The sequence below is a fragment of the Pseudorca crassidens genome, chromosome 10, assembly GCF_039906515.1.
Source record: "Pseudorca crassidens isolate mPseCra1 chromosome 10, mPseCra1.hap1, whole genome shotgun sequence".
In the NCBI taxonomy this organism is placed as follows: Eukaryota; Metazoa; Chordata; class Mammalia; order Artiodactyla; family Delphinidae; genus Pseudorca; species Pseudorca crassidens.
The window spans coordinates 66370479-66392092 of NC_090305.1; the positions used below are offsets into that span (position 1 = coordinate 66370479).

At 51.7% G+C, this 21614-nt stretch overlaps 1 protein-coding gene across 3 annotated transcripts in view; it reads right to left on the reverse strand.

Moving 5' to 3' along the window:
- LTF (lactotransferrin) overlaps positions 1 to 21614 on the reverse strand; it is a 47788-nt gene that overhangs the window by 20374 nt on the left and 5800 nt on the right. The window contains exons 3-8 of one of the 3 annotated variants that reach the window (XM_067754118.1): positions 13895 to 14161; positions 4267 to 4430; positions 2806 to 2914; positions 2324 to 2506; positions 1836 to 1983; positions 835 to 890 (exon numbers count right to left, since the gene is read on the reverse strand). In XM_067754118.1, the coding sequence (XP_067610219.1) occupies positions 835 to 890; positions 1836 to 1983; positions 2324 to 2506; positions 2806 to 2914; positions 4267 to 4341 (571 nt within the window). In that variant the 5' untranslated portion in view covers positions 4342 to 4430; positions 13895 to 14161. Of the gene's footprint in view, positions 1 to 834; positions 891 to 1835; positions 1984 to 2323; positions 2507 to 2805; positions 2915 to 4266; positions 4431 to 8070; positions 8216 to 13894; positions 14162 to 21614 lie in introns of those variants that run through there. The other 2 variants (XM_067754117.1, XM_067754119.1) reach the window with 2 other exon arrangements.

The following is a 21614-nucleotide window of genomic DNA, read 5'->3' on the forward strand; positions in this document are numbered from 1 at the left end:
TGCAGGGGACACGGGTTTGATCCCTGGTCCGGGAAGATCCCATATGCTGCGGAGCAACTAAGCCCGTGCGCTTAGATGCAACAACTACTGAGCCTGCGCTCTAGAGCCCGCGAGCCACAACTACTCAGCCCGCACACTGCAACTACTGAAGCCCACGTGCAAAGAGCCCGTGCTCCACAAGAGAAGCCACCACAATGAGAAGCCCGGGCACCTCAACGAAGAGTAGCTCCCGCTTGCTGCAACTAGAGAACGCCCACACGCAGCAACGAAGACCCAATGCAGCCAAAAAAAAAAAAAAAAAGTGATGTCTGCTTTCCATGGAGCATTTCTCATCTATTAGAACCACTGAACCAGACAAGTACAACAACACAGATAAATCTCCAAAACAAAATGCTGAGCGGAAAACCTTGATCACATCATGATCGATAACGATCAGTAAAGCTTCTGTGAGCTTAGAATCCAGAAACACAAACCAGCACTACATATTTTGCAAGACCACCTATATATCTCGGAGGACACGTGTCAAATACGTTGGCATGGGCGTCTTTGAGGGGGAAGAGAAAGACAGCGGGCATGGGAGATTTCAAGAAAACTGATCATTTAGAAATAACATAAAGTAAGAACACATTCCACTGAATTATTCCACATTCCATTGAATTATTCCATGAAATAACATAAAATAAGAGCTATGCTCTGTAGGGAACCTTGATGATCGTGGGGCCAGGAAGTGAGGAGTCAAATTAGCTCACGACTTGGAATTACAATAAAATGAAATGAAATAAAATAAGGAAAGAAAAGGAAAGGAGGCAGTACCCGTGGCTCTTCCTCTCTTACCAAACACTGTACTGTCTTTCACGAAAGCCACATCTCCAGCCCCGTCCTGCAGACACCTGTGGGATGAGAAAGCACCAGAAGGGTCAGCACAGAGCGGCCCTCCCCGACTTCTTCCTCGTGCCTCCCTGTGGAACAGGGTCCTGCGGCTTGTCTTCTGTGGGCTCCTGATCTGTGGAGGGCAGGGCCCTCAGGCTTTGGGGCATCCCCACTGGGAAGGCTTCAGGGGTCACCTCCAGGTGAATTCTGAGGAAGAAGGGCTCAGGTGCTGGCCGGAGACCCCTGCTTTCTGCTTTAAGGGCTGAGAGGGCCAAACTTTGTCCTTCTACGTAAAAGAGTTTCGAAGCCTCTACACCAGAGGGTAAAAGTAGTGTCCTTAGCCATGTAGCTTTTTTCTCCCAGGACTAAGTGGCAGATGTGCCCTGGCCAGTGGAGAAGCAAGGAGGCCTCCCTGCGCAAAATGCTTGAGTCCGAGAGGCAGATGGGGGAACAGGGGCAGCATCAGTTGGGTGGGGGGTTTGCAGAGAGGCGCTGGGGCCAGTCAGTCAGGAGGAGCCCACCGCCTCCTGGCTCTGGGACAGGCCAGGCTGCCCTGCCTGGCCAGGAGCCTGGGACTGGTCTTCTCATGACAAGACTCCTTCAGTCCCTCTGTGGTTACGGAGGGGACAGAGTCAGCAGGAGGAACCCAGGACAACAGAGGGACAAAGCCCGATTCAGGGTTGTCTGGGGGGACAGAAGGGGCCACTGGCCAGATGGCTGCTCATGGGGCTGGTGCAGAGGTAAAAGGGCACATGTCGGGCCTGGGGGGCTAGAGGGAAAAGTGCACTGGGAAGGTGCACTGGGCACCCTCTTCGGACTCAGTTTCTCTGTCTGCACAGCAGTAGGACTGGACCTCCTCGATGGTCCCCACTAGCTGACTGAGCTCTATTTGGGACCAGAGACACAAGCGCTTCCTAGCCGGAGGACATGTGGGCCGCTGGGGAGAGGAGGACAGTCTCACTCACTTGAAGGCACCAGAATAGCCAAAATATGGTTCCTGGGAGGAGCAGGCACATTTATTTCTCCCTGTCCCTGTGCACAGCTGACAGAGGTTGGGGTACTCTTTGCCATCCACGCAGGGAACACAGCTGGCAGAGAAGAATTTGGCCACAGCTGTTGAACAGAGAGAAATGAACCAGAGTGTGAGCCCACCGGGCCACAGCCAGTGGCACCCCCCAGTGTGCACTCCCTCCACCCCTGCCTGTCAGCGTTTGCAAAGCTAGCAGCTCAGAGAGATGTACTTTGGCTGAGAACAGACTCAGCTGCCACCTCGCAGGGCTGCTGATGCGGGTAGACCCTGCCCCTGCAGGCTTCACATCAGTTAACTTCACCCCTGCCTCGGAGTCATCCCACACGTCCACCTGGGCCATCCCGAAGTGGCTTGTGTATGTGCCACTGGAGTAGAGACCCCGGCCAGAGATCACCCCCAACACCCCTCCCCCAGCCATCTTACCTTTCTGGAGGGGCTCAGGTGGCCCTGTCCAGTTCAAGAACGGGCGAAGTGTCCCCATAGGTATGTTCCACCCGGCGGACCTGCCAAAGCCCGTGTGGCAGGACTTCCGGCCTTGTAGCTGGTTCAGCTGAAAGTTGCTGCCCTTCTTCACTACAGCCACGGCATAATACTGGGTTTGGGGCTCTGCAAAAGAGCAGAAAGAATCGAGAGCTCTTAGCCTGGACCGGAGGGAGAGAAACAGCCCACGCTGACCGAGCCCCCAGTGGGAAGGGGAGTGTGTGCTGCCGTTTCACCTGGTCACCGCAGCCCAGAGCCTGCTCTGTTTCCCCGGTGGGTCAGTGACCGGCCCAAAGAGCCCAGGGACTCCATTCCCTGTAAGTGTGATGCTGCCCGAGACATCACCTCTGTGGCTCATCCACTCTGACTCCACGGAGCCCAGGGCCCAGGCCACCCCACCTTCTGGGTCCCCAGGGGCAACTCACGCTCTTCTGTCCCATAGACCTCTGCCGCTACCGGCCGCAGTTTGTAGGGGTCCAGGCCTGCCTCAAACACCAAACCACCATCCAGGGTCACAGCATCTGCCTTTTTTGCCTGAAAGCAGAGACCAGACCGGATTAGGAGAAAACCCACGCTGAGCCACGCAAGTGAACTTCAGAAGGTCAGAAGCCTCCATGGCTGGAAGGATCTTCCAAAGGGTCAGCTTTCAGTCATGTCCTCGCAGGTGCCATGAGAGGTGGCACAAGCCCAAGGCCCCTCTTTTTGGGTAATGAGCCCCAGGGGAACTGCTTTGACTCCTGAGGCTGGCGGGTGGCCGCTTTTTCACGTGGCTTAGATCTCTCCGTGGATCGCAACCTTCGCGGTCATTTATATTAAAAGTTGTTCTAGGTGCTTTCTCCCCTGTTTTTGCTCTATATTTCTTTTAAGTTCTTGTTTATTGAATAGAATTTTTAACTCTTAATATATCTTAAACTTATCATAATAATAGACCACGTTCATTCCCTTTGGCATATTACCCCTCATATGCTTACCTATTTCTCATATTTGCAACCTGGTATAGATAATGTTTTGCGGACTGTTTTATTCATCTAAAACTGACTACATTTTCTTACTTCTCTAGTGCCTTTATTGATTTCATGATATTTCATTATAAATGTGGCTGTTCCGTAATTTATTAAGCTAAATTTTAAAAATTCCCTCCAATGTTCACCACTTGGGTTCCTTCTAACTCTTTGCTGTTAAAACTGTACTTTTATGGACAGCTTTGTCCTCATAGCTTGTTTTTCCTTCTGATGACCTGTTGCCTTCGGATAGGCATCTGAGGGTGGGATTGCCCAGACAATAGGCATTTTATCTTCAAGGCCTTGACTGTCATTGCCATTCTGCTTTCCAGCTGACTCGTTTCTAACCTGGAATGCCACTCGCTATGAGGATCAATTTCACTATAGACTCACCAGTGGGCCAGGGTTTCATTTTATTAAGGGTTATTATTCAGGAAATGCGAGTGCTAACAAATTGCTTAGATTTGTATTTCTCTTGATTATGAAGGGGAACATTTTCGTAAGTATTTTTATTCATTATGAACTCCATCTCCTCGTGTTGTTTTTCTTATATGATCCTACGTTTCTTACCAATTGACTTAGAGTTCTTTATAGAGTGTAAATGGCAGTCACTTGTCAGAGCTGCCGCATATTCACTCTGGTGCTTTCAAATTTTTGGCTTATTCACAATTTCTGTGGCAATCCCAGTTTCCCTACACGTGGTTCTCCACTTCAGAATGTTAATTTCTGCTTTCAAAATAGCATCATGTCCTATGAGAGAGGACAGCTCCCAGCTTACAGGTTTCCATGAAGAAGGACAGAGGGAGCAGGGAGAACACATATTCTATTGCGCTCGGATCCTGTCCCTTTCAGTCTGGTCCCACCCAACCTATGGCATGGACTTACTGCAATGGCCTGGATACATTCAAAGCGAGAGGTCCTCCACACACAGGTGACAGAGGGAGTACCCAGTCTTTTCATCCTCCATCGCCATCGGTAGCATTTTAACCACTCTGGTAGTGATATGGCGCACCATCGAACATTTTTCGTAGGGACAGCCAGACACAGTCCTGGGAGAAAGAAGCCGAGGAGTGAGGGCTCCACCACTGCCCATGGAAGAGACGGCCTCACCCTCTCATGGAGTTGTCCTCCCCTTCCCTCTCCATTCTGTGGCTAAGTCAGGCCACTCTCCTCAAATGGAGGTGTCTTGCTAGCCTAATGACAACACCATGCTGGCCAGAGGGCTGTACTTCTCAACAAATTAGAGGAGACGATCTGGATCGTTGCCTTCCTATGACTGACATACTTCCTATTCCCTGAAAAAAAACAATGATGCTGCCTTCTATCGGTTTATGGAGTTCTTCTACCTGCTTTCTCCCCTGGAACCTGGGAGGCAGGCAGGGAAGGGATGATTACTCCTGTGTTTCTGGTGTGGAATCTGACTCTCGAGGACACTGAGTGATGGCTGCTCAGCAGTGGCAACGTCCCACCTGGAATCTGGGTCTCTCTGGATTGTTGTGGCTACGAGCGTCTCCCAGAGGATGCCAAAGGAACAAAGGAAAATGCATCGCACGCCTTGTCAGTAGCTGCAGTAGGTGTTGTCAGTTTGGGTGGGTTTGCCTGAGTTATCACCGTTCACCACTGTACCAGAGAGAGGACTCTTATGGGGGGATGGAAATGTTCTAAAACTAATTTACCGTGATGGTTGCACCACTTGGTAAAGTTCCTAAAAATCGTTAAATTGTACACTTTAAATAGGTGAATTTTATGATATGGAAAATATACCTCAGTAAAGCCGTTACCAAAAACAAAAAACTCTTGGTTGCAAAAGCCGCCTCCCCTTTAGGATGTGCTTTGGGGTGGACCATTCAGCCCTCTGCAACCTCCTATTCATGAGCCTTCCCCTGCGCAGTCAGACCCACCAGGGTATTGAGACACCCGCCAAGGGTGTGGCTGCCACACCCTTCCTCCACCAGCCGTCATCCCAGGGACACCTCTGGGGGTGTAATCTATCCTTGGAAACCTTCCTGGAACTGTCCCGAAGTGAGAACTGGCCTTATCAGATTCAGCCGTTTGTGACCCAATAGCACGTCCTGGATGCTCTCTGTATACACAGCACTGAGTGATATGCAGAGGAACGTGCAAGCAGACAGCACCAGCTCTCACCTCCCATCTGGAGAGGCAAAAGCCCCCAAAGAGGACGCTAAGTATGATGAATGCTCTAGAAGAGAACAAATACCAAGCCAGGAGTGATGTCCCCATGACCTCAGCCAATAATGGGGGGGTGGGGGCATTCCAAGAGGTGGGAACAATGGGCCACGTGCACAACGACAGTTGCAAGCACATTCTACGCAGGTCTTTACTCAGCCCTTCATGTGTTCTGTCTCCTTCCAACCTCCCAGCCCCTCCTTATTGTGAATTTTGCTGATATCCGCATTTTCCAGGTGATGAAACTGTGGCTTCAACTAGTTATGTGGCTTGCCCAAGGTTTCACAACTAATAAGTTAGGATCTAGGATTTGAACCTAGGCAGTCAGACACCAAACCCCCTGCCTATTTAGGCTAACTGGGTTAGAGACGGGCTGCCATGGAGATGGGGCTGGTAAAGTGTTTGGGGTCAGATCATGGAGAGCCTCCAATGCTGGCCCAAGAAGTTCTTATTGGGAAGCAGTGGAGCAGTGACTCATTGGGAGGGCAGGGACAAGTGGACTGAAACCTGGGAACCAGGCAGAAAGGCATCGAGAATGGAGAACAGGGCCCAAATAAGGAGTTGGTGTCCAAAGTTAGCTTAGTAATAGATGGGACCTGAAGGGAGAGAGCAAAACGAAGACCACGTCTCAAGCTGGGGGGAGGGCGTGAGCAGGGGCAGGAATGGGAACATGGGGAAGAGCTCGTTTGCTCCCCTGGGAGGGGATGAACGAAGAAACTAAAGCGTCACTGAGAGGTTTTCTGAGATCCACAGTCCCCAGCCCCCCCAAACACCAGGGCCGGGTGCAGAACACAGCATTCTGCTCATCCCCTCCACAGCTCCCACCAGCCAGCTCTGAAGCTATGTGCCCCTCTCAAGACAAAACGCTCCCTGAAGCAGGTCTGGGCCTGGCCCCTCCTGTATCCCTAGCCTTGCTCCTGATCTGTCTCAGTCACTCAGATGCTGCCCACCTGAGCCTCGAAGGAATCTTCCTGAAAGTACAAATCCTCAGATTCCTTCTGTGCAGACATGTAGTGCCCCTGTCTCAAAGGCAGGGGCTGGGATGGAGTTACTCTTCCCACCCCACCCAGCCTTTGCCAGCCAGGACACACATGAGAAGCAGGGCAGGAATCCCCTAGGGCAGCTGCCACTCCTTCCACTGGGTAGGACAAGGGATTCCGTGACACTTTGGGACGTTGGCCACCATCCCATGGACTGCAGGATTTAAACTGCAGACCTCTGTGGGGGCCAAGACAACCAAAGATTCAAGTGAAAATGGAACCCAGTGGTGCAACTCTGAGCCAGAATCCAGACCACCGCCCGTAACCACCTCTAGGAAAGCAAGGCTTTCCTAGGAGGCCCTACGGGCCTCTCCCAGGTGGCCCTGACCCTGTGCTGTGGGCCCAAGCAGGCCACGTGTCAGGGAGCAGAAGGGAAGTTGGTCCTGAGCAGTTGGTCCTGGCTAGGCCAATCCTGCCTTAGAGAAGAGAGAAATAACCAATACCCATGGGAAGGAATTTGGAGAAGGGGACCAGAAAAGACAGGGACAGGTTTGGGGGCATAAGCTCATTGCTATCCTTTAGCCACCCCTTTTCATCCAGGAAGCTCCCAGCCCAGAGTAGATGCCCTAGGACAGGAGGAGGCTGCACTGGGCTGCCGCTGGGGGAAGGGGGTGACACCTGGGCTTTCACTCTGAGCCTCATGCACACACACTGCCTAGGTGCTGATGCCCTCGAGCCCTTACCGCTGCTGCCCTGGACCCTCCCCCTCCACTGCAGGAAGCCCTGCCCTCACATTTACATCACTAATGTCCATCATAGGTGAGTGTCCTGGGAACATCCCAGAAATTATTTCAGATACTTGGGTACAGAACTAACAATTGTTTAGTCCTTCTGTTTAGTCCCCTTCTAGTCCTGGCACATTAAAAACCAGAAACCAATCACCTCTCTCACACCCTCTGGCAGAAGGGTCCCATCAGCAGAGTCTGTGCCACCACCCCTGACCTTCTGCAGTGGGAGGCTTGTGTACACCTTTGCCTACCACAGAGCAGGTGGACCCTGCCCCCTCCTCACAGCTGTGTGGGAAGAGAATTGGACCATTTTTAAATGAAACTAAGGTTCAGAAAGACTCTTGCGCAAGTTACATAGTCCTTGCAGGAGCTGGGATCCCATCTCCAGTCTCCTGTGTATCTTGGGCAAGTCGCTCACCCTCTCTGAGTCTCATTGTCCCCCTCCATGTATACGCATGTAACAGTACTATGGGTAGGACAAAATGGGACAGGGACCCGGAAGACCCTTCGGGGAGCTCTGCCAGCTCTAGGGAAAAGACCCAACCTGCTTCGCGGAGCCCTGCTCGAGCCCCTCCCCAGGAGAGTGGGCGGGAGCCGGCCCACTCCCGGGCTCCTCCCCCGCTGCAGGCGCTGGTGCCCACCTGGCGGTGCGCGGGACCAGGATGCCCTCACTGAGGGGCCAGGGGACCCGGACGCCCGCCCGGAGGGGCGTGCCCCCAGGTACCCGCACTCACCAAGGGCCCCAAGGGACAGCAGGGCGGGGAAGAAGAGCTTCATGTCTGGGCTCTTGAGGCGACTCCGGGAACGAAGGCTCTGCCACCTGCGCTCGCTCTGCACCCGTTTATCCAGCGCTTGGTGACCTCACGAGGTTAGCCACGCCCTGCGGCCCAATAAGCGCCCCCGCCCCGCCTCCCCCTCCCCCTCCCCCTCCCCAGGTCTACTAGTTGCTTGAAGGGAAGCAGCAGCGGGGAGAGGACAGAGGAAGCCGGAATGGTGCCTGGGCTGGGCTTGGCACACCCGAGAGGATACCCAGCCCACACCCACCTCTCAAGTCTGCCCTGGTGCTGCCTGGATTGGGGATGTTTTTCCTCTCCCACTAGTCTGCAGCCCCTAAGTTCTGCCCTCCCTCTGGTCTCAGTGCTTCCTAGAGAGTGGGACACAGAGAAGCGGTCCTAAGGTGAACCTTTGTGGATCATCTTGACTGTACAGATGGTATCTAAAGTGCTGGGGAGCCCGTTAGGACAGAAGGATGCCCCTCCATCTGCATGCAGCAGCCAGCCCAGCGTTCGAAAGGGGACTCGCTGCCTGTCCCGAGGTCCGCAGCAGGCGGGCACAGCTAGCGGAGGTGACAAGAGGCTGCCCACTGCCTGACCCAGGCTGCCCATGGGGCCCTCCTGAGACCACAACACGACTCCCAGAAAACAGAGCCAGAGGCCTCAGTGACCAACAGCTGTCTCCCGGTTCCCTCATTTACCAATGTAAAGGATAGCCTACCACTTGTTTTGTTTTTGTTTTGTTTTGTGGCAGTATGAGATGGGAGATGGGAATCTCATTTTGATAAATGTCCTATTTTGTCCTCAGTACACAAGCCGACCCTATTTCAGGAAGCTGGTTTTAAATTCTAAAACTAGAAGTCTGCTTCTACATCTCTTAAATACACTCCCTTGATGCACAATGGCTCACATACAGGGGTCTCCAGTGCAGCCCTGCTTATCGTTCACTGATTGCAAGCAAACTAAATGTCCATCACGGTGTGTGTGTGTGGGGGTCACACAGAGCAAGGGTCCCTGACCCCCGGGCCACGGACAAGTACTGGTCTGCATGGCAGGAGGTGATCGGCAGCGAGCGTGCAAAGCTTCACCTGCCGCTCCCCATCGCTCACATTACCGCCTGAACAACACTCCTTTACCAGCCCCTCCCCGCCCCGTTCCATGAAAAAATTGTCTTCCACGAAACTGGTCCCTGGTGCCAAAAAGGTTGGGAACCTCTGACATAGAGCATGGTTCTGTGCCTACAGGGGGACACACTGAAGGCCCCAGAAAGAGCAGGCCACCCTGCATGTATTGATGTGAACTTAGTTCCAGGAGATGCTAAGTGAAGAAGTCAGGTACTAACGATGAGGGAAATCGCAGGTCATCTAAACATTCCCTCTACTGTTTAGTCTGGACAATATGTTATTCTGAAATCTGCTTGTCCTGAAAAGCTGGTCTTGATTCTTTGCTTAGACTACTTGGTACAAAAACCATTTCTTGGAGCAGAGGGGCAAGACCTAGGGAGACAGCACTGTTGAGAGTGGGCATGTAGCGAGCAGCACTTGGCCATGGAGAAGCAGAGCCAGCCCAAGTCTTTGAGGCCCTCAGGGAGGCTGTGGGGCCCTTCTGTCTGGGTGTGGATGCTGCCAAGGCACGACAGTGGTGTCTGACCAGGGATCCTGCTTGATGGGCACAAGAGTGGGGTCCAAGGTTCAGCACCAGAATCACCAGCCAGGCTTTGGGGTGACAGATCCAGGGTCTCTCATTGTTTGGAAATACAGTGTCACAACATTAAAAGTTGCTTTCATCAATAATTGCAATAAGCTGTTTCAAAAATAATGAAGTAATACAAAACTGGCTAGTTCTCAGGAGCACTGAAACATCTTTTTATGTAAATTAGCAATTTGGCTTTGCCTTTCCATGATTATAAAAGAACTAAGAAATGTCACAACCCATGTCTGTATCTCCAAGTGCAAATTAGAAAAGGGATGTGTTGGGAGGTCAGAGGCCTCTAGATCCTCTTATATCTGCTGGCAGGAACACAGAGAACCTGGGGCCAAAACAGAGAGGCTGAGCTTAAGGGCCGCCCTGGAGGCAGGACTGCGGCAGGCAACAGGGCAGACTGTTTGCATGCTGTGTCTTCGGGAAGGCCCAGCCTCAGGCCAGGGATGTGCTCAGCTGAACACCTGCCCAGCAGCCCCCAGGCCATCTGCAGGGGAAGCTGATGAAGGGGGTGGGCCTGCCCAGAAGACAAAGTTCAACTGATCTGTTATCAACGTTCATTCATTCACTCTTTCATGCCAGAACTGGTGGGTGCCATGAGGGACACAGAGAAGAGGGGTCCGTCCTTGCCCTCAGGAGCTCATGGCACAATGGGGGACAGGGGTAGGCACAGGCCACCTGGAAAGAGGCAAGGCAGCATAAACAGAGTGAGGGTGGAAGCCAAAGGAGGCCTGACTGACCGGTTCCCATCATGAGGGTCCCAGAAGACTTTGAAAAAGAGCATTTGACCTGGGTACCTGAAGGAAAGGTAGGGTTTCTACAAAGAGAATTCCAGGTAGAGGAAAGAGCCAAGTCAAGTCTCTGGAGCATGGATCCGGTGACCTGGAGGAACAACAAAAAGCCGCTCTGGGCTTTCTGGCCTGGAACGCTTATTGAAGAAGGATTAACAAAGTCACCTCCTCCATCCTCAGCTCCACACAGGTGTCTCTGTGCCCCTGGACAGCTCTTCCTGCAGGTCCAGCAAGCACTACAGTCAGTGCATCTAAAATGGAACTCCTCTGCTCCCTCCAGCCCTGCATCTCCTCTCATATTTCCTACCATTTTCCACCAAACCCACCAGACAAAGAGCCTCGGAGTCATCCTCAAATCCTCTGGCCAGGTAGCCCTACATGTGTGCCGGGCACTTCATGATTAATATTGGTTGAATGGATGGGTGAATGAGTGAGGAGGAAGGACAGAGCAGGGCAAAAGATCCTGCCTGCAGTGTGTCAAATCTGAAAGACAGAGCCTGGTCTGGCTATGCCGGTCGCCCCAGAGCCTGTGTGCCTGGAGTCATCAACTTACCCGTTAATTCAACATCCATCTATGGGGCACCTCTGATGTGCCAGGAGCTGGGCCAGATCTTGAAAAGCCTGCAGGGAGGTAGGACCCAGGTTTCTAGATGCTGAGACGGTAGCATGGCATGAATATAAGGAATACAAAGAAGGTGGATGTGGTACAAACCCGAGTGTAATGGCAGGAGCTGGTGTTTCACAGGCAGGTGAGGGAGGCTCTTCCCCAAGGACCCCACCCTCTCTCCACTCCCGAGATTCACACAGCGACCCTTTGCTTGTCCAAGCTAAGCCCTCCCGACAAATGGGCAGCAAACCCCACACCCTGCCCTCTCTGGAGTCCTCCAGCTTCAACCCCCAAGAGAAGTGTTGGAAGGAAATGAGGGATCTGGGCAGAATCAGCACCAGATGGAGTAAAGGAAAAAAGGAGTTCCCAATGGGCTTCCCTGGTGGCACAGTGGTTGAGAGTCCGCCTGCCGACGCAGGGGACACAGATTCGTGCCCCGGGCCGGGAAGATCCCACATGCCGCGGAGCGGCTGGGCCCGTGAGCCATGGCCGCTGAGCCTGCGCATCCGGAGCCTGTGCTCCGCAACGGGAGAGGCCACAGCAGTGAGAGGCCCGCGTACAGCAAAAAAAAAAAAAAAAATTTCCCAAGACATCCACTCCCATGGGGGCTTCCAGGCTGGCTGACAGGAGACGAAGGCCTTGTTTCCTGCCCCTGCCAGTGGTGTGAGGTTACTGGCTTGGTAGAGAGCCACTTGTTAAATATTTAGGGATGTCGTGGTGGTTTGTTAAACCATTGGTAGCTTGGAATCAGTCATGGTGGGAATATTTACACCATGGAAATGAGCAAATTCTATAAATCATGTCATTCTTCCCTGTAAGAAAGCCAGTTTACAGCACACCTCTGCCTGTTTGTCATTATTTGGAGGCATGCAGTGCCCGTGTGTGTGTGAGGGGGTGGGGGGCATCCCAGGAGGCAGAAGATAATAATCTCAGCGTTTAGATGGCACTTTCAACCCCGAACAGAGCTGCCAGTCACTTTGTCTCCTGTGACTCTAACAATAGCTCTCTGAGGTAAGAAAGTCACTGTTTCCGCTCTAAAAAGAGGGAAACTGAGGATTGCCTGTGGTCACGCAGTGAGTGAGATACGGAGACCAAATGACTAACCCCGAGTCTCCCGTTAGGCCCGCAGCCAGGCGCGCTCTTTTCCACCGGGCCCAGAACTCTCTGAGAGCGCCGGATACAGAGACTGGGGCCCAGGGACGGCCTCCGCTCTTGCTCTCAGCGGCAGTATTGGACCCTCCTGTGGATCAGGCACTGTCCAGCCCCTTCACACATCAGCCATGGCTTCACAGAAGCACCGTGATGGCCTCATTAGACCTCATTCCAGACGAGGGGATTCAGGCAAAGTAGCTCGTCCACCATCATGCAGCTAGAAATCTGTCACTGACCCCTGACTCCTGTCCCATGACCTCTTATTGGTTTGGTCAATCCTGTGCTGACCACCCTGGAGAGAGATCAGGAAGTAAGCAAGAATGAGCAAGAGATGGATGGAGAGCTCCCTGCCTTCCAGCCAGTGTGATGACCGTGATTTCTGGAGCAAGGCCTTCGCTGGAGCTGGGCCCTTGCATAGAGCCGAAGGTCCCCAAGAGTCTTCAGACACGCCTGTGGGGTTTGGGGTGCCGTCACGAGGGAGCTCAGCTGAAGCACAGTGGCAGGAAAACCATGCTTTTGTGAACTAATAGGTCTTATTGCCAATTGTTGCCCAATTTACAAAGAACCCACAGAGACAAAGCATTTCCATCTCCATGCACAGACTTCTTCCCCTTCCTCCTCCTCACTACCCCTCCTCAGAGTCAGGATCCTTGCCCCGTGGGGACCCTCTCCTCCCAGGGCCGGGCCCTCCCGGGGCCAGCACCCGCAGACCTGCTGAGGGACACTCTCCCCAGTAGTCGAAGGGGCAGTGGAAACACCCCAGGTTGGCCCAATTGCAAGATTTCAGTCTTGCTGGTCAGGGTGGCACCCCATGTCCCTGGCAGAAATCGGATTCCATGAGCACCTAACCATCACACCACTGAGATGAGAATGCGCAGTACGCCAGGCCTAGGGAGAGTTTTCCAGGAAGGTGTCAGCGAAGGGCAGCCTGGACGATGGTGGAGGCTGGCCCAGGGCCAGCCATGCAAATTTCTTCCCAGAAGGAATGAGGCCCTTTGCCCAGGGAAATGCCCAGGCGGGAAGCACCTGAGCCCTGGGGGCCCTTTCGCTGCCCCTCTCCTGGGGCCACATTCTGGGAGGGAGGGTCCTGCCCAGTGGCCTTCAGGATCTCAGCTCAGCTGGCCGGAGGCCTCCATGTCTGCTGCCTGCACCCCACGAGGGAAGGTCGGATGGGCTTTCGCTGAGAAGGAGCTTGAGATGGGTACTTAGCGGAACAAGGAACCACCGTTTTCCTCCATTTCCCTGGGTGAGGCCGTTGCTCCGTCTCTCCAGCTCCTCTGGGCCAGGAGTGCTCAGTCCCCAGACCACTGCTCCAGGTGGGCTTCCCTTCCTCAGCCCCCCATTCACTTCTTCCCTGGACAGTCTGGCAGGCTGGAGGGCCCAGGGGAGATGTGGTTAGAAGCTCAGGAGGTGGGTTTGGACAACTGGGTTTCAACCTGCTCCGCCCTAAACAGCCACCTGGACGTGGGCCAGACTCTCAACCTTTCTAAGCCTGTTTCCCCAGGTGTAAAAAAGGGACACAAATAATACCCACCTTGCGAAGTGGGCAGAGTTCAAACCTGATGTTTGAGATGCATACGCAGGCTCAGTACAGGCAAGCTATTGTCCATATTTGCAGACACTCATGAGTCCTCACCGTGTGGGGCTCAGCTGGTCACAAGGGTACAAGGGGAGCAGAAGTGGCCTCTGGAGGCACCTGGTCCAGCGGGAAGGGCTGTGTGTGCTGAGAGCTGCCTTCCAGTGTGCAGATTTACAGACAGAGGTGTCGCAGGGAGCTTTGACAGCGAAGGGAACAGCGCACCTGGGGTGGAGACAATGGCAGAGGTAGTTTCCCCACATGCCCCTCCTTATCACAGAACACATGGTCGCCCCAGGTGCCCCCATGTTCTAAAGTGTTCAGTCTCACCCTGTCCTGCTCTCCGGCCCCTTCTCCGTATCTCTGTCTCTAATCCCGGCCTCCTCCCCTCTCCTTCTCACTTTCTGTCTCTCTCTCCTTGGTTTCTTTCTCCATCTCTAGCTCTGTCTCTCCCTCCCTCCTTCTTAAACATGTGTCTGCAGTTGTCCTGGGTGCCCCTCCTCTGGGAGCCTGCACTGAGCCTGACTCAGCCTCCTTCTACCACAGTCATTGCAATTACTGGCCCATCTCCGGCACCCAGAGCCCCCAGCGCTGAGCTCCAGGGGGAAGGGTCTGTGGCTGACCCATCTCGGGCCCAGGAAGAGCCTCACTGAGGGCTTGTTGACTGAGTGAGTGTGGAGAAAGCTGGGGCGAGAAGCCAAGCAACCCCCCGCACCAAATCCTTTGGTTACAATTCTAATTGATGGCACCCTTCTCATCCCCCCGGAGGTGGGAAGAAGCCCCAGCACAGTGTGGTGGGGGGTGGCTGCACCCATCCTTCCTCCTCCCTACCCTGTGCCCTGCAGAGGCCTCCCAGCAGGGGGGACATTCTGGTCCTGCCTCGGACCTCGGACCTCGGGAGGGAGCAGGAACATCAGAGCTGAGAGAACCCAAGGCCTTATCTGATGGAACAGAGGAGGAGGGGCCCTGCACAAAAGCGCAGGAGAGTCGAGAAGTGCCCCACCCTGTGCTGTGCAGCACCTGCCTGCCTGGTGTCCCGAGGAGGGTCGGTAAGAGCATGGCAGCAGGGAGCGGATGCGAAAGGCTGAAGCGGAGATTCCTCCATCAACCCCGGCACCCAGCACTCTCCTACAGGGAAGCTAGGACCTACTTCTAGCAAAAGGCCTCTTTCCTCCCCACATCAGCTTCCAAAGACAAAATGAGAGGGCAGCAGGAGAGCACCACGGAAACGCCAGTGATGAGCTGGGAGAACCGTGGAGGCAGGGTTCCAGACACCCCCAAACCCTCCTGTGCCTCCCTTTCAAGGCCAGAAGTGCTTTCAACTTAGTGGGTTAGTTTGCAGTCAAAGGCTTGTTGGAATCTCCAGAGGGGTCCCTGGCAGCCTAGGGCCTCTCACTAGCACCTGCCAGGGGGGGTCTTCCGTGGGGACACGCCCTTTCCATTCCCTTCCCTTCCTTCCCTCCCAGCTCTAGACTCTAGCCTCCTCGGTCCTCCTTCTGTTCCTATGCATCTTCTATTCAGCTGCAACCAGAAGTGAAAATAGCACAGACCCAGGGCCCTTCAGGAGGTGCTTGCCCGTGAGCTGTGGCATTTATCCTACAAGTATGTCTTATCCCAGAAATGACACTCTCCCAAGGTTGCTCAGCAGGCACTAGGCCAGGGCTCCCTCCGGGCATCCTGTCCACTCGTCCTTAACCTCCTGTGTGTTCACACTGAGAGTGAGAGGAGGGGTATGGGGGTAGCAGGAGGCCCCTTTTCTTGATCCACCAAGCCAATCTTGACCCTGAGCAAAACCTTCCTGCAGCGAGAATTAATTTCCAAAAATCCATTCAGGAAAAGACTCTTAAAGCTCAGCCACCTGGTTGTCCCTCTTGAAAAGAGAGCTGACCCCCTGGAGCTGTGGTGTTTGTGGGGGACTCTGAGGAATCTGAGGGGAGGGGGCTGGGGGACAGGAGAGCAAGGGCTCTGAACCAATAGCGGTGTTGCCCAATGTTGCCCTATTTGTAAAGGAAACTCAGCAATCAAGGCTTCTCTGCTTGTCCTTCCTGCCCTTTCTCCTTCCTGCCCTTTCTCCTTGCACCCCGGAACCCCTGCCCTTCCTTGTGGTCTTCTCTTCACTCCAGTCTGGTAGGGCTGGGCCCATGTTCTCAGTCTCTCCGGGTTGATACTTGTGTGTCTTTCTGATTCCCTTTCTCCTTCACCCACTGTGTGTGATCCAGGGCCCAAATGTACCGAGTCCTTCTTCATTCTGCCCTTATGTCCACATGTTCCTTTCTCTTCCATGGTCACAAGATGGCCCTGGGCTCCTGCCTGGGCTCCTGACCACTCCCTTGCCTCTCGGCTCCCCCACTGCAGTCCGTCCCTGAGGGAATCTTTCAGAACCACAGAGCTAACAGTGGTTCCAAGTCATCTCCCCTTGCCCCGCCACCACCACTACACCCTGTCCCTAAGGAATCTCATCCCCCTTCCCCCTTCGGATTAAACCCACTCTGTGCCGAAAACCCCCAGAACTGTATTGCCCACCCAGATCTCATGCCTACTTGGAGGTGCGCTCAGCCGTGAACCAGACAACTCATCCTGAAATCCCACCAGCACCCCAAAGCAGCACACCCAACTTCCAGTGCTGGACAAAGATTGAGTAGACACATCTCTCCCTGTTCCTCCTGCTAAGTACAGCTTAAACCCTGGAGATGATAGATATAGTGGTGTAAACAATATGAATGAATCATCTTAAAGTTGTAAAGGTAGAGGTTCAAGTTATCCTCAGTGGGCTAAAGAACACCAGGCTGTGCTCCTTCTGGAGACTCCAGAGGAGCCCACTTCCTGGCCTTTTCCATCTTCTAGAGGCCCACCATATTCCTTGCATCTTGGCCCCACCTCACTCCCACTTCTGTTTCCAGCATCGTATCTCAGTCTCTCACACTGACTCTCCTGCCTCCTTCTTATAAAAACCCTTGTGGTTACATTGGGCCCACCAGGATAATCTCCCCATCTCAAGATCTGTAATTCAATCATATCTGCAAAGTCCCTTTTGCCACGTGAGGTAACATACTTATAGGTTCAAGGAATCAGGACATGTACACCTCTGGGGTCCATATTCAACCTAACAGGCCAGTATATTGTGATAAATTGTGTGTGCGAAGTAATACCTAGAGCAACCATTACGTAAATTATACAAAGAGATACACTCAAAAACACTATAGACAGGGCCTTCTCTGGTGGCCCAGTGGTTAAGACTTTGCCTTACAATGCAGGGGATGAGGGTTTGATCCCCAGTTGGGGAGCTAAGATCACGCATCCTTGCAGCCAAAAAACCAAAACATAAAACAGAAGCAATGATGTAACAAATTCAATAAAGAGTTTAAAAATGGTCCACATCAAAAAAAAAAAAACCAAAAAACACTATAGATAAATCAAAATGGAATTCTAAAAAATGTTTAAGTAACCCACAAGACAGTAGGTAAAAGAAAACAGTGAAAATGTAAAAATAGGGAAAACAAACAAAAATTAAAATAAAATGACAGATTTAACCCTAATATATCAATAATTATATCAACTATAAATAGTCTAACTATTCCAATTAAAAGACTGGGATTAGCAGAGTGTTTTAAAAAAACAACCCTGCATTGGCTGTCTACAAGAAACTCACTAAAATATGTAACAACATATCTAGGTTGAAAGTAAAAGAATGGAAATATATATACCATGTAAATGTTAATTAAAAAGAAAGTAGGAGTGGCTGTATTAATATCAGATAAAGTCAAATTCAGAGGAAAGAAAATTATTAGGGGCAGCTTGGAATATTACATAATGGTAAGAGTCAACACACCAAGAGATCATAACATCCTAAATGGGTATGCACCAAAAACCAGAGCTGATAGAACTAAAAGGAGAAATAGATAAATTTATAATTATAGTTGGAAGCATCAAACTCCTCTCTCAACAACTGATAGAACAGGGAGACAGCAAATCAGCAAGGGTAAGGACCACTCCAACAACACCACCAACGAAGATCTAATCAACATTTACGGAACACTGTCCAACAACAGCAGAATACACATTGTCCTCAAGTGTCCACAGAACATTTACCAAGATAGACCACATCCTGGGACATAAAACAAACTTCAACAAATTTAAAAGAATTTAAATCGTACAAAATGTGTTTGATCACATTTAAATCAAACTAGAAATCAAGAACAGAGATAGGAACACCTCCGAACACTCAGAAACTAAGCTTCACACTTCTAAATAATCAATGGGTCAAAGAGTCAGAAATGGGGACCTTGAGTTCCTCCCAAAAGACAACAAAGTCATAACCTTGAATAAGAACCTACGTAGTTTTAAAACAAGCAACCAAGCCAACATTTTGAGAAACGCAGGTGTGAATGTTCAGATATGGGGGAGACACACACACAGAGACAGAGACGTAGAGAGAGAATGAGAACCCATTATTCTTTGCAGAAGCCCTCTGTGAAATGAGATCACTTTCTTCTGGCTCTCTCCTCCCCCACATCTCCCTCTTCCCCTCCCATACTGTCCTGCAAAGGGCTATTCTTGAATCCCATGGCTCTTCTGATCTGGCTATAGCCAACTGGCTTAAATTGTGGATCACCTACTCAAGCTGGCCATGGAGTCTTTTTTGAACTTTTAAAAAAATGACTGTCATACAGAAAAGTGTAAAAATGTAAGTGTACAGCTCAATAAATTATCCCAAAAAGAACACTTACGTAACCACCACTCAGGTCTAAAAGGAAAACATTGCCAATTTTCAGAAGCCTCTTTATACCTCCACTCAAACCAACACCCCTCTCTCTGTCCCCAAAGTTAACTACTATTCTAATTTTTAACACTATAGTTTACTTTTGCCTCTGTTTGAACTTTATGTAAATTGAATCATACAATATGTATTTTCTTGTATCTGGTTCCTTTCATTGAACATTATGTTAGTGAGATCATCCTTTTTTTTTTTCGTTTTCTGATTTTTATTTTGTTTCCTAATAATTGCTAGTATTACAAATACAATCTATTTTTGGATATTATCCTTATTATCTGGCAACCTCATTAAATTCACTTATTAATTCTAAGGCCCCTCCTAGCAGCCTCACTGGCTCATCTTGGCATTTTCTAATCCATCTTCCAGTCAGCTGCCTCCTGACTCTTAGGTCTTACCTCTGCTCCTACCTCCAAAATTCTCTGGGCTACAAGGAAAGATTTCCCAGAGCCCATGTGGTCACTTGGCCACTTCCTCAAGAGCTGAGGGTCATTATGTTGGTGACTAAGGACAGGTGATGTGCTTTGCAGGGGCCGCAGAGAGTGCCACGGACTGAGGGGTGAGTCCAGGACTAGCTTGTTCTGAACCCATCATTCCCTAGTCATCGGGAATGGTTCACCTTGTTGAGGAAGCAGCAGCAGGGTGCAACATGGATGCCAGATGGCCAAGATGAGGGTTTAAAGGCAGAAGATGACTCGTAGAATGAGGAACTGGTAGCAAAGCCTGGGGACGTGCTAGATGAAGCAGAGCCCGATGACTATTTGCAAATGGAGGCAAGAGTCAGAGAAGTGAGCAATTTCCAGGATATTTGGAAATATTCTGGCTTGAGGTTGTTCCTACGAAATAACTTGAGCAAAAAAAAATCAGACACTCTCAGAGTTGAATGTTTCCTTTGATGCTATTTTACAAGTAGGGTCTCTAAGCCCAGAGGCGGGCATGTGGCCTGCCCAGACTCGCCCAGGGAGGGCTAGGTAGAATCTGGCTTCCTGACTCCTTGCACTAGGGGAGGAGTGGGGTTCCTTTCAGTTGAAAACATCCTCATTGAGCATTTATTCTGGTCCAGGCACTTGTCAAGAGCTGTGTCAGCAAAATGAACCAGACCTGGTCCCTGCCCCCAACAGCAACAAACAAGTGAGCAGGCAGTTACCATGATGGGAGATGAGAATGTCCAGGAAAAGGCATGGAAGACCATGCCTGTGCTCAGTGCCCTACAAATGGGAGAGGGAGTCTGCCTCCCACCTGTGGCAGCTCTGAAAGGGGCAGGGAAAGTCCCCACACACCCTCACTCTGGCATCTTCCAGCAACCTCCACAAGGTGGCCTTGCTGGAACCAAGTGACTGAGAGAGAGTATAAGGACGAGGAATTGTGGGGCCTTGTGGGTAACTGGAGGAACTCCCTCTTTTACTCTGGGAAGGTAGGAGCCACTGCGGGGTGGGGGCTAAAAATAGACTGAGAGGGAGCAGAGAGGCAATTGCGCAGGCTCGGCAATAATCAGGGACAGAGATGAGACAGCTTCGCCTGGGGTGCAGCAGTGGGGAGGTGGAAAGACAGGTTGAATTCTAGGCACATTTGATAGGTGGACACCATGGGATTTGCTTACATTACCGGGGGATACGGGGTGTGAAGGTCAGGAGTGGAAGACGACTCCAAGGTGCTTGGCCTGAGAAGCTCAAGGATGGACTTCCATTAACTGAGATTTGGAAGACTCTGGATGGAACAGATCGGGAGGGGGTGGACCAGAAGTTCCATTCTGGACACCATCGGACTGACAGACCCCTGGACCTCCAGACGGATTGTGAGAGAGGAAGCTCCCTGACTCACCACCACTCAGAATGCACTGGTACTGCAGAAGTCAAAGGCAGAGGTCTGGGGCTTTATTTAAAATTATTTTGGGGGCCATGGGTCCATTTTCTCCCCAGGATAATGCTGATGTCTAATTACCCAAAACACTGTCCAACTCCAGGGCCTCATGAAACACTCTGTATCATGCTGATGGATCATTCTTACATGTTAGGAGCCTGGGACAACCTTCCTAATGGCCCCCTCAAGTCCCACTCTGACCCTTCTGCCCCTGCCCTACCCACGCCTGCAGCAGTGGAGTGCAGACAATCTCCCATTCAAGCCTTCAGCTTATCGGCACTGTTCCATGCATGTCGGTTCCTTCCTTGCACAGGGACCCAGAAGGGCTGGAGTGTTTCTCTGTATGGTCCACGTCTAGCACAGAGCCTGCCTCTGTGAGTTTCATGACTAACAGTGCTTCGTGACTGATTGTTGACCACTGCTTCGTGATCGATTGTTGGCTCACCCCTGAGCGAAAGAGAAGGAAACATCTACCCTGGCTGCAGGGAGAACAATGGGTGCATTCACAAGCTTCAGAAGGGCTTGTGTGCATTTTTGGACAATGTTTATTCATCATTTTATGGGCCACTTTGTGTTGGCCACAGATTTCAGTGCACTAAAGAATTTACTGAGATCAGAGCTGAGCAGTGATCCATAAGATGTGAGAATTAAACCCATGAGAGAAGCCTTGAGAAGGAGAAGAGCTTTCTCACACTGGGCTTCTGCCCCAGGGACAGCCTAGTTCAGGCTTCCTTCCAGGTGGGCCATGGGGCTGATAGATAAAGGACAGGAGACCCGGACAGTAGGGATACAGCTACCAGTGGAGTTGCCCCCAGCTCTGTGCCCTCTGCCATTGTTTATGGGAAGATACTCCAGCCATACTCCTTGCCCTGCAGTGCTCACAGGCTGTTCCCGCCCTGATACCTGGTGCCTCCCCTCATCACTCAAATTCTCAGAGCCAGCAAAGGGCAGGCCCCTCCAGGAAGCCGAGTAGCTGCACCTGCGTGAACTCTTCCTTCCTGCAGCCCCCCTCCCCGCCCAGATCACACGTCAGCAAGCGGCCCTACG